General features: G+C 33.4%; 1 protein-coding gene across 5 annotated transcripts in view; it reads left to right on the top strand.

Moving 5' to 3' along the window:
• Window positions 1–12,766, top strand: part of PDS5B (PDS5 cohesin associated factor B) — a 201,723-nt gene that overhangs the window by 140,618 nt on the left and 48,339 nt on the right. For all 5 annotated transcript variants that reach the window (XM_032315415.1, XM_032315412.1, XM_032315416.1 and 2 more), the window contains exons 20-21: window positions 6,916–7,039; window positions 9,670–9,828. In XM_032315415.1, the coding sequence (XP_032171306.1) occupies window positions 6,916–7,039; window positions 9,670–9,828 (283 nt within the window). The remainder of the gene's footprint in view (window positions 1–6,915; window positions 7,040–9,669; window positions 9,829–12,766) is intronic.

Here is a 12,766-nt window from a genome sequence, read left to right as displayed (position 1 = left end):
AAGATAACAAGCAGGAGGCTTAAACTGGATAACAGATATTCCTTCAAAAGAAAACTTAAGACAGATCTTACTAATTTTGCTGCAAAAATTGTAAGTAAATTTTTAGTAAAAAGAGAGTTTACTACAGTAAAACAAAGATAAGCTATGGCTGGGGTGCCTGGGTGCCTTGGTCACTTTGGCTCAAGTCATGATCTCAGGGTCCTGGGATTGAGCCCCGTGTCCAGCCCCTGTAGGGCTGTGGGCTCCTAGCTTCTGGCTCAGCGGGGAGTCTGTTTCTTTCTCTTCCCTGCCACCCCTGCCCCACCCCCACCAGTGATCTCTCTCACAGATAAATAAAATCTTTTTAAAAAAATTTAAAAAATATATATTATGGTCAAATGTGAAGTTTGGTGTTAGTAAGCCTAATATTCATGTTATAATTTATTATAATATTGAGTAAAAGGGAAAAGGGCACATAGTAGGCCATTCTGATAGATGCTAAAGGGGCTTTTGATAAAAATATGTGTCTTATTTTTAATTAAACCCAATAAAATAAGATTAAGTGTTTTTGTGACATAATAAATTTTTCTCAAACCAATAAGCATTGTCCTGTAGTAAACACTAAAAGCATTCCCAGTAAAATTAGGAACAAAATGAGGAAAATACAGTGTCTCTGCCATGATTTAACATTGTTTTAGAAGCATTAGCTAATGTAATTAAATAAAATAAACTAATAGGTACATTGCTATAAAGGAGAAAGCAAAGTTATCATGGTATTTCATGGAAAATCCAAGGGAATCCAACTGAAAAATTACCAAAACCAAAACCATGGTAGCCAAAATAAGTATGTAAAAATCCAGAGCTTTCCTTATATACCACTAACAACTGTTTTGAAAATATTGTAGGAGTAAAAACCAGAAAGCCTAGGAGTAAACTATACAAGAAACTTGCAACCTTATAATAGTGAGTGGAGGAAAATAATATTTAATGAAAGAATTATTTAGGAAAAGTTATATTACCCACTAAATAACTGGCAAGCTGTTTTGAAAGGAAAAATCAATATAGACTGCTTATCTTGGTTTTTCATAAATTTGAGATGAGTCCAAGATTTTCAAAGATTTAATATATAAAATGAATTAATAAAAGTATTAATAATAACCAGCACATTTCTATAACTCCTTTTTTTGTGATTAAAGGGATGCTAATGCCAAGTTATGAAATATTGATGGATTGTATAATTAAATATCCACTTGTTAAAATATATTTATAGAGCCCTACTGTATATAAGGTACTGGAGTATATAAGGTTCTGTTGAAATGAACAAACTCTGCCCTTATATTTTAGTGAGGGAGAACACCATTTAGATAAAAGCAAAAATCATGAAATAAGTTAGAAATGCAAATGGTATGCTGGGAAACTATTTTCAATATGCATAACTTTGAAAAGGTTTCTTTAATGTATAAAGACTCTTAACAGAAGTATAACAGGTTTCAGAGTAGAATACTAGCAAAGGAAATGAACAGGAAATTCATAAACTGGAAATCCTTCCAGCCCCTCAAATCAATCAAGAAAAGACATTTATGCCTACTAATACTAATTGAGGCAAATACAAATAAAAATATGTATGTGCTATAACCAGTGTTAGCATTCCAACAAAGCTTGGATTATAAATTGATTCAGCTTTTCTGAGTTGGTAGTGTGGTAATGCATACAAACTTAAAATGCGTGCAGTCTTCAGCACTACAGTTTCATTTTCAGGAACTTACCCCAGAGATAATTAGAAAAGGTATCATCTACCTAATGATTATGTGGGTCAGAGCCCAGTCAGAGAAACAGAAACCATATCAGGTATTTTTTTTTTTCAAGATTTTTTTCTTATTTATTTATTTGACAGACAGAGATCACAAGTAGTAGGCAGAGAGGCAGGCAGAGAGAGAAGCTGGGGAAGCAGGCTACCTGCTGAGCAGACAGCCTGACGTGGGGCTCAATCCCAGCACCCTGGGATCATGACCTGAGCTGAAAGCAGAGGCTTTAACCCACTGAGCCACCCAGGTGCCCCGCATATCAGGTATTTTAAACATAAATTAATTAATACAGACGTTTGAAGGATGAAAGAGCAACAGGTTGTTTGGTAACCCAGAGATTATGAATTGCTGGAAGCCGCAGCCACCCTTAGGGCTGGAGGAACAATTGAGAGAAGTGGTGTTAAGAACTGTCCATTGGATGGAAGAGCCCTGTCAATATCACCTAACTAGCTGACACTGTAGGAGTATCCTAACTGTTGCTGGGGGAGTGGTGAAACTACTGCACAGAATGCCTGAAGAAGCTCTGGGGTCTCTTATTGGAAGAACCTAAACATGAAGCCAGCTCTTGAGGGAGTCTAGGAAATGTAATTTCAGTCTAGGAAATGTAATCTGCTCTAGGATCTCAGAGCAGATTATGGGAGGCTTAAACCTTAAAGCTCAGAAACAGTATGTAAATAACTAGCATAGATGTTCATGGTTTTGTTAAGATGAAAAAAAAATCCAAAATATTTAAATGCTCATCAGGTTAGACTGGTTAGAGTAGTTGTGGTATAGCTATCCACTAAAGAGCCATATGGCCATTAAAATTGACACAGGAGGTTCTCTCCAGCATTGTTGGTGAAAAAAAATGTTTCCAAATACTTTGTATTTTGTATCCTCATTTACTTAATATATGTATGCATGTAAGGGAAATTTTAGACATATATTCACTAAAATATTAACAGTAATTATTTTAGGGTAGTGGAATTTTGAGTGTTTTCTTCAGTAGTTTTTAAACGTGTTTTTCAGTATTGTTTGCGTTTTCTACATGTGTGTATGATTATTATAATCAGGGGAAAAAAATTGAATTGGAAAATCCATTTAGCAAGGGAATGAAGTATTTCTTTTAATAGCAACTTAGTAGCAGAAAAACAATCAGAAGATAGTTGTTTTATTTACATTTCACTAACATCTCAGACTCTGCCTCCTACTTTAGAATTCTTGAAAGTGTTTTTTCTTCTTTGTTTATTGTTTTGGTTTATTTCTGTTTTTCTGTTTAAATGAGTATGCAAAACATTGGATGAGCTTAAAATTTCTCATTCTGTCTTTAAAAATTCCAACCCAAATTGCTTTTTATCATGTGTGTGACCTATAATTTTCTCTTGATTACTGAGAAAAGGGATTATGGATGTTTGAATTGGCAAGTCTGATCTATGAGAAGACCCGTCTTATCTAGGGAGTTTAGTACTGAAGTCACCAGGAGTTAATAGTTTTTCATTTCACAAAGGAGCCACAAACCATAGACTAAAAGGTTTGTTTGGTGAGATTCTGCTTCTTATACATTTTATTACTGAAATTTTCAAACATAGAAGTAGCTAGAATATTATCATGAACTCCCATGTATCCAATAACTAGCTTATGTATGAATAATGTAAACAGCTGCTTTTGATTAATTTCTAATTTAGGTACTCCCCCTTCTCCTTATGTTTGAAAGCAAATGACAGACTATATATATCGTTTCATCTGTAACATCTAAGTATCTCTAAAGATAAGAACTCTTAAAAAAAAAAGCATAATGCCTTTATCACATAGTTGACATCAGTTGTTTAATGTTAATAATATCTAATTTTCTCAAAAATGTAATTTTTAAAGATTTTTTAAAATCAGGATCCACATTGTTATTTGTTGATAAATCTCTTAAAGTGCTTTGTTTCCTGTAGGCTCCCCCTCCAATTCTCTTTTTCTCTTTGTTTTCGATAAAGAAACTGGGTTTCTCTTGCAGAGTTTCATATAGACTGGTTTTTGCTAATTGTATGCCTTTGGCATATTTTAATGGGTTCCTTATATTTTCTCTAAAGTGATAGTTCAGCGCAGAGGCCTGGTTGGATTCCAGTTCAACTTTTTTGTTGTTATAGAACCACTTTATGGTGATGTGTTTTTCTGTCAGGAGGCACATGATATCTGTTTACTTCTCTTTTTATGATGTTAGTAACTGATGAGACTTAGTAATTAATGGTGATAATCTGTCATTCTTCACTACTAGCCGAATACTTTTAGAAAGAGGAACTTTTTGTCTATTTTCTGGTTCCCCAGTGTTGCATCTGTTTAGGAAAGGCAGATTAAATGCTGTTGTTTTTTGTGTGTTATAGAACAGTGTTCAAAATAGTGAGTTTACTAGCATCCTCCAAATGTGTCCAAATAACTTATTGTCTTTTTAAAATATCATGCTCAGATTTATTTGAATACATACATTTACCATTTCTGTTGGTCTTCATTTTTTTATGAGACTGACGTGCTGCCTATTGCGCTAAGGAGGCACCTAGTCTTTGTTTTTTTAGATATCCATATTTTCATCTGGTATCATTTTCTTCTTGAATAACTTTAATATTTCTTATTGTATAGTTCTGCTTTTAAGTACCTAACTTAGTTTTTCTTTTTCTGGAAAAAAAAAATCTTTATTTTTGCCTTCATTCTTGAAAGACATTTTTTCCTCAGAATGGTAGGTTGATAGTTATTATCATTTCTTACCTAAAAGATGTCACTCCATTATTTTCTGGACTGGATAGATTTTGATAAGTGTTCCTCTGTATGTAATGTGTATTTTTTTTTCAGACAGTGTTTAAGATTTTTTTTTATCACTGTTTTACCAAATTGATAATGGTGTATCTTGGAATGGTTTATCTTTCTTCTGCTTGAGGCTTGTTGAGATTTTGGGGACTGTGGGTCTGTTTCCATCAGATTTGGAAAAATTGTGGCTATAATTTCTTCAAATTTGTTTTCTGTTCTCCCTTCCTCACCTCTTTGTTTTCTGGGACTCTGGTTGCATGTACTTTTGACTACTTAATAATGTCTTTCAGGTCACTGATGCCCGATTCTTATCCCCCCCCCTTGTTTTGTTTTGTTTTACTTTACATAGTTTCTATTGCTGTGTATTCAAGTTCACTGATTTTTTCTTCTGTAACATATAATCTACTTTTGATTCTATTAATATATATTTCATTGCAGGCTTTGTATTTTTCATATTTAGTAGTTCCATTTAGGTCTTTTTAATGTATTTCATTTCTGTTCTCATCATGTTCATGTTTTCTTCTTGGGCATGTGGAGCATATTCATAATGGTGGTTTTAATGTCCTTGTTAATTTTGTCACCTGTAACACTTTTGGGCCTCTTTCTGTTGATGAATTTTTTTTCGTGGTTATGTATTACAAGGTCTTTCTACTGTGGCTGGTGGAAGCGTGAATCACTAGCAGCCTTGCATGTGTCAGGGAATTTTTTAGCTTACTTTTTCCATTGTTCTTTTACTGGTCTCAGGTAGTTTTTTTTCTCATGCATGGCACTGATCATTATTCAGCCAGTGACTTGGGACACCCCTCTGTGGATATGCAGAATTCAAGCTCTCTTGCTGTCTTTGTAGCTCCCTCCTCTGTGGAACTCTGCCCTAGAAATTATAGCTGCCTCAATTCCCATCTCGGTCTCTCTCAACTCTGTGCAACCACCAGGCTCTAATTGGGTTACTTTGCCTTACATAGCAGTCTGGAGCTTTGCATGCAGTAAGTGGGAATAGATGTTAGGCTCTTCTCTTGTGTTTCCCATCTTTTAGGGATTATAGTCATGTGCTACCTGTTGCCCAGTGTCTAAAACCTTTCATATATTTGTCGGTTTCCTGCTTGCTTAAGTTAGGAGAGGATGTCCCGTCTCAGATAAACTGTCATCATGTGAAGCAGAAGTCTTAGTATAGTTTCAATTCATATATATTTTTTTGTAAATGAGTGAAAGTAAACATCTTTTCGCACATCATAGGGTAATTTGCGTATCTACTTTTTGAAGAGCTTTCTATTTTTTTATAACCAACCCATTTGTCCCTGATATTGCTGGTCATTTTGTATTTGTAGAAAGAATTTATGTTAGGGATATTAACCCTTTCTTTGTGAAACGAAATGCAGAATTTCCCCTTAGTTTGTCACTTGTCTTTTTATTATACTTTGCTGCTGTTGTCTTACTGTATTGAATTAATTATATAACTGAATTCTCAGTACTGAAACACTGGGTTGGTTATTGGGCAAGAGGTGGATTCAGAAGTTGCTTACACTGTAAGATGTTTGAATAAATAGTTGAGCCAAGAGATCCTGCTGTATTCAGTATTCATTCTAAGTTTTTGTGTAGTATAATGATACCATACCTACATGTTCTTCCAGGTAGTTACATGACTTACTCCTTACTTCCCTCAGAACTCTGCTCAAGTGTACTTTATCTGAAAGGTCTTCTGTAATCACCTTCTTTCAAATTGTAATACACACCAGTCCCTACTCCCTGTTCTGTCCTCTTATTCTTTTCTTTTTTTTTTTTTATTCCACAGCAGTTACTATAATTTGACATAACACATATTTTGCTAATTTATATATTGTAATTTGTTTTGTCCCTAATATGCTGGTAGCATGAAGGCAAGCATTTGGGACTTTTAATAGCACCTGATAACACAATAAACACTTAATTTGTATAGGTTTTATAATCAGATTTCCCTTTATGTAGGTTGTGCTGGTATGAAGTGAAAGGTGAATCAGAGAAGGAAGAGACTTGAGAAACAGTTTCGGTCCCATTATAGTGGTCTTAGTATAAGGTGGCAGCAGCTTAGCTGGAGTGATAGCAGTGAGAATGAAAAAGGCTAATGGGATTGACATTAAGAAGAAATGGGTTGCCCTGCATGTTTCCATTTAGAATTGTTAAGTAAAAAGGGGGGGGTGTGGGAAATCTTGTATTTGGATGATATTTTTAATGTAGCCATTTACGAAGCAAAATTAGAGACAGTTGAAAATGAGTTCAGGTAGATGTTTTTGTTCTTAAAAGACATTACTTTAAAAAATATGAATGGTAAAGTATCTAATGGAGTCTTGCTGGTTTTTCTGGTTCATTGTTTTTCTTTATTTTTTTTTAGAGCTTTGCTTCCTGTTTTACATCACAAATCTAAAAAAGGACCTCCCCGCCAAGCCAAATACGCTATTCATTGTATCCATGCAATATTTTCTAGTAAAGAGACCCAGTTTGCACAGATATTTGAGGTAAAAAGAAAAAAAAATTGTTTCATAATTTGTGGTTAAAAAACATATTAATGATTTTATAGAATGTTCACATTTGGAGATGTATCATTTTATGATATGTTTTCAGAATTTGAATCAGTATAATCAATTTTGATGAGTGGTTAAAATATGACAATATCTGATTATTCAGACATTTAGTACTAACAAGTACAGAAATCAAACAATTATATTTTTTGACATACATTTAGGATTAGGAAGCTATTTTTTGGTAATAACTAATTACATAAAAATCATATGTATTGATAGTAGATAGTAGATGATTCTGTAAGTTAAAAGATGATTCTGTCAGTTTACAGGTTTGAAAATTAAAGTTCTATTTATAAGATACTGCTGAAGTATGTGGAACTTTGTCAGTACTAATTGGTATAGTATAGGACAAATAATTGGTATATAAAACACAAATAAATGTATACTTACATAACCACTGACCTGATTTTATATCAGATGGATGATATTTAAATATGTATTTCATATTATTTTTTCTACCCTTTAAATTACTGTTATGCTTTTTAAGCATTGCATTTTTTAATCTTTTGTAATCTGGAGCTATCTTTAGTATTCTTATTAAATATTTAGCATTGTTACATAAAATCCAAACTTAAAATTTTAGTTCAGTAGCCTTGAGTGAGGTGAAAACAGTTTGGAAATTATGCTGAAGCTACTGTTTTAGAACATTTATGCTAACTTTTTCATATTTTCATGTATTATGCTAAAGACCTGAACAAGGAAGAAAAGTAGTTGTCTTTATCATAGATCATCTTGCTGTATGTAGCAAATAATTTATTTTAAATTTTGTGCATTGTGGGATGGAGATATTTTTTGTGGTCTGTTTTTATATATCAGAATGACTTTAATGAATTCATGTTGATTTAGAAAGCTTTTGTTTTTCTTGATTAATCTTCTTTCAGTTCCTTTCAGTGGTGATGAGTAGGATAATGCTGATAGTAACTTGAATTTGTAGGGTACTTTTATTTTCATTTTGATATTACATATCTGATATTTTGTTTTATCTTTACCATAACCTAATCTGTAACCCTTTGCTATAATATATAGGTTTGCTAGCTTTCTGAGAAAAGATTTTATAGATCTGTCTGGCCTTCATGAGATTACTATTAATCCAGGGTCTGACTATTAATACTGCTTTTCCAGAAATGACTTTATTACCTTATTGTGTAAAATTATCACACTCACTATTGAAAAAAACTACATGGTCATATTTTTATTCAAAATCTAAACAAGCTGACATTTAGGTGTACCATGGAATATTGAGGGAAGTCATCAAGAATAGCAAGAAGCAAACTCATTTAAATATGCTTTTGACTCAATAAAGCCTCACATTACCCTAAGATGTTAGGGAAGAACAATTTAGTATTGTTTTTCAAGCCTAGAATTCTTGGTGTTTGGTATGGGAGGACAGCATCGACTCTATTAAAAGTGTCACTAAAATTTTTGATAATATATTTACTTGCTTCCAAATGAAAACACACAAAATAAATCCAAATAGTAAAATAGTAAGTTTTCTCCTCCACCTTAGCCCTGTATCCCTAGCCACCCAGTTCACATTCCCAGAGGTAATCTGTTAACCAGTTTCTAATGTACTTTTCTGGACAGTATTTATTCACATATAAGTAATATAATACACATATGTATGTGTGCGTGCACACACACACACACACACTCTTACATTTTGTCCCCTTTTCTCTATGCTTATGCCAGTGATAATATACTATAGTCACTCTTCTGACTTCTCTATTTTAAAAATTTAATATTTCATTTTAGATATTATTCTATATGCGTATGTGAAGAGTCTCATTCTTTTGTCATGGCAAAATGTGTATTAATGATAGGGTTTTCTATCAGAAAAATAAAAATTGCATTAGTTATGGTACTTAATATTTGATGCTACAAAAATCCACAAGAATGCATGCGACTCTGTATAAAAAAAGCTTATTTCTGGCTCCTGAAAAAAGTCCCTTGGGTGTTTGGATTGCATTCTAATCAGTGGTTTAGGCACATAGACTTTTTTTGACAATTGGCTTCTCTTTAAGTCCCACTGGATCCTTTGGTATTAAGCCTGCCAGTGAGTAAAGAGAGAGAATACAGAGACGATACACTTCTCATACTTGCCTCAGTGCAGGCACGCACTGACAGTCTGTTGTACTGACAGTCTGTTAACCAGAGCTTATTCACATATTCTCATCTAGCTGCAGAGGATGCTGTGTGTATGTATAGGCGTCCTTTTGCCCAGGAAGTAGAACAAAAGTGGATATTGGTGAGCCTTAGCAGTTTCCCATGTTCATGTATGTAGTCATAAAATATACATGATTCTCCATGCTGAAGTTTTTTTTTTTTTTATCTACTGCTAAGATACGAATTGGGCAAAAACTGACAATATTTAAATGTGATGCCTTTTAAACATAAATAACCTATAGGAGTTTAAATGTAAGCTTAAGCTACTACTTACACCATGTATACATCTTGAAACTTTTGTAATTTTTAAAAATATTTGAACTTGAAGTACATGAATAGTTTATTTGCATATTCATAGATTTGAATGTGTTTTCCTTTTCTTTTCCTTTTCTCATTTCCAGCCTCTGCATAAGAGCCTAGATCCAAGCAACCTGGAACATCTCATAACACCGTTGGTTACTATTGGGCATATTGCTCTCCTTGCACCTGATCAATTTGCTGCTCCTTTGAAGTCCTTGGTAGCTACTTTCATTGTGAAAGATCTTCTCATGAATGATCGGGTAATTGATATTATTTAGACTTGTGTTCTTCACAGTGTTATCTTCTAAAATTTTTTATTCAACAAAGAGAGAAGTGAAATAATGGAAATAACATTTCCATTTATCTGCCTTCTTTTAGGTTTTCCTATCTTTTTTTAACATGCTGTTACCTCCATTAGAACTAAAACAACATTGAAACATCTCTATAGTTGAGCATAGGCATGTAACCTGCAGTGCATTTCTTGATAAATACAAAGTATCATTTGGTTCTTTTTCATCTTTACAGTAGGTTAACTTTTATAATGACATCTGTTTTAAAAAACGTGAAGACTGACAAGCTAGTTTAAGTATGGTTGTCATGACAATAGTTGTTTATTTCCCTTCATATAGGAGAGAATTAGAAGAGATTGGGAGAAAACATTAGGAAAGAAATAGTGATTTTGTCTGTCTTCAGTTTGTCTTTGAGGCATTGCTTGTTTGGATGTGGGAGAACTGACGCCTTACAGTCACGTGGGGTTGTATATATGTGTGTGCATATTTATGTGTATTCACACAAACCCACACACATAAATGTGCCTGTGCAGACACATATATAACTATCAGTTTTGTGTCTATAGTGTGCTAGCACTATACTGAGTTCTTTGGAGAATTAAAAGAAGTATAAGATAAAGTTTCTCCTCCTAAGATACAGTTATAATTCTTGCAGTATATATCTGTATTACTACATGTATATATCTGTATTACTACATGTTTCATATCTGTCATTCTTATATTAATTTATTTTAATACTATTAATACTTTTAAACAGATTTGTTGTGGAAAATAGTTTATGGGGATAATAGTCGAGATAATTGTATGTATTAGATCTCTGATGAATTGTGGCTGTTTACCATTAGTTGACTAGGGCCCTGTAATTTAAGACACGTAGTTCCTGTGTTAATTACCTTCATCTGTGGCTGTGGCTATGTTCTTTAGCTGTGTCTCTCACTTTTCTTCCCCTAAGTACAGTATTTCATATTCTTTAGGTCATGAATGCTAATCATGTATTTAAAATTTTCTGGATCTTTCCTGTGTTGTTTTCTTTAATGAAAAAATTTTGTTGAGATAAAATATATCAGAAAAATATACACTTTTTAAGGCTATGGTTCATTGACTTACCACAGTTAAGATTTTTGACCAACTGACAGTTGGTCAGATTACCAGCCCCCAAAGCCCCTATGTCTCTCTCTTGTTATTATCCCTTCCATTCTTCCATTTTTATTTATTTTTTAATATTTTATGTTTATTTATTTACATTTATATATTTATTTATATATTAATATATAATATACATATTCATGTATATAATATATGTATATTTATTTATATGCTTTATATATGATAAATATCATTATAAATATATTTATAACGATATTTATCACATGTTATAAATTTATTTATGGTAAATATATGGTAAATATATATTTATTATATTTATCAAATATAATATAAATATATGACATAAATATATATCTAACACTACTTATATTTTATTTATTTATTTATTTATTCCCAATTTATTCTCCATTGTGAGGTAAATCCATCCTGTTGTGTATAGCAGTAGTGGCTGCTATAGTTTTGTTGCTGTATAGTATTCCATTGTTCATATAAATACCATGAATCTGTTCTGTTGCTAGACATTTAGGTTATTTCCAATGTTAAATGCCTGCTGTTGTTAACAAATACTCTTATGTATCATTTTGTGTGTTAATATATACATTTCTGTTGTAGTGTAATTGTTGTATCTTAGAGTATGTTAAGTTGTTTTATTTTTCTTTTAAAGATTTATTTATTTATTTTAGAGAGAGAGGGTGTACACCCAGGCATGAGTTAGGGAAGGGGGGGGAGGAAGGGAAGGAAATGGTGAGAATCTCAAGCACACTCTCTGCCGATTGAGAAGCCTCAATCTCGAGATCAAGAAGGGCTCGATCTCACAACCATGAGATCATGACCTGAGTCAATACCAAGAGTCAGACACTCAACCAATTAAGCCACCCAGGCACTCCTGTATGAGTTGTTTTAGTAAATTTTGCCAAATTGTTTTTCTTTTTTTTCTTCTCCCTTCCTTCCTCCCTTTTTTCTTTTCTTTTCTTGCCAAATTATTTTTCAAAGTGATTAGACCAGTTAACATTCTTATATGTGCTGAATGAGAGTTCTAGTTGTACCATTCCCTTGAGTGTACTAGATATGCCAGTCTTTAACTTTTTAGCTATTATGTGAATTTGTAATGAATAGTATGCCCTTAGGCACTTTCTCATATATGTATTGATATTTTGGCTGTCCTCTTTTGTTAATTGTCTGCTCAAGCCTCTTCCACATTTTTCTTTTAAATTGTCAGTCTCTCTTTTATTCCTCATAAGAGTCCCTTATGTATCCTGTTGGCAGAATGTTTAGCAGATACCTTTTCCCACTTTGTAATTTGCTTTCTCACTCTTTTAATGGTGTTTTTTGATGAACAGAAGTTCTTTTTTTTTTTTTTTTAAAGATTTTATTTATTTATATGACAGACAGAAATCACAATAGGCAGAGAGAGAGAGGAGAAAGCAGGCTCCCTGCCGAGCAGAGAACCCGATGCGGGGCTCCATCCCAGGAGCCTGGGATCATGACCCGAGCCGAAGGCAGAGGCTTTAACCCACTGAGCCACCCCGGCGCCCCTGAACAGAAGTTCTTAATTTGGGCTCCTGGGTGGCTCAGTCGGTTAAGTGATCTGCCTTCAGCTCAGATCATGATCTCAGGGTCCTGGGATCGCGTTCTGTATTGGGGTCCCTCCTCAACAGGGAGCCTACTTTTCCCTCTCCCTCGGCCCCTCCCACTGCTTTGTACTCTCTCTCAAATAAATAAACTCTTTTAAAAAATTAAAAAAGGAAATTTTCTTTTTAGTTAGTAGGAACCTTGTCTTTTTTACCTACCCCAAGGTTGT

This window comes from Mustela erminea, chromosome 15 (assembly GCF_009829155.1).
Source record: "Mustela erminea isolate mMusErm1 chromosome 15, mMusErm1.Pri, whole genome shotgun sequence".
Lineage (NCBI taxonomy): Eukaryota > Metazoa > Chordata > Mammalia > Carnivora > Mustelidae > Mustela > Mustela erminea.
The sequence above is the reverse complement of the archived record's forward strand: the minus strand, read 5'-3'. Positions and strand labels throughout refer to the sequence as shown.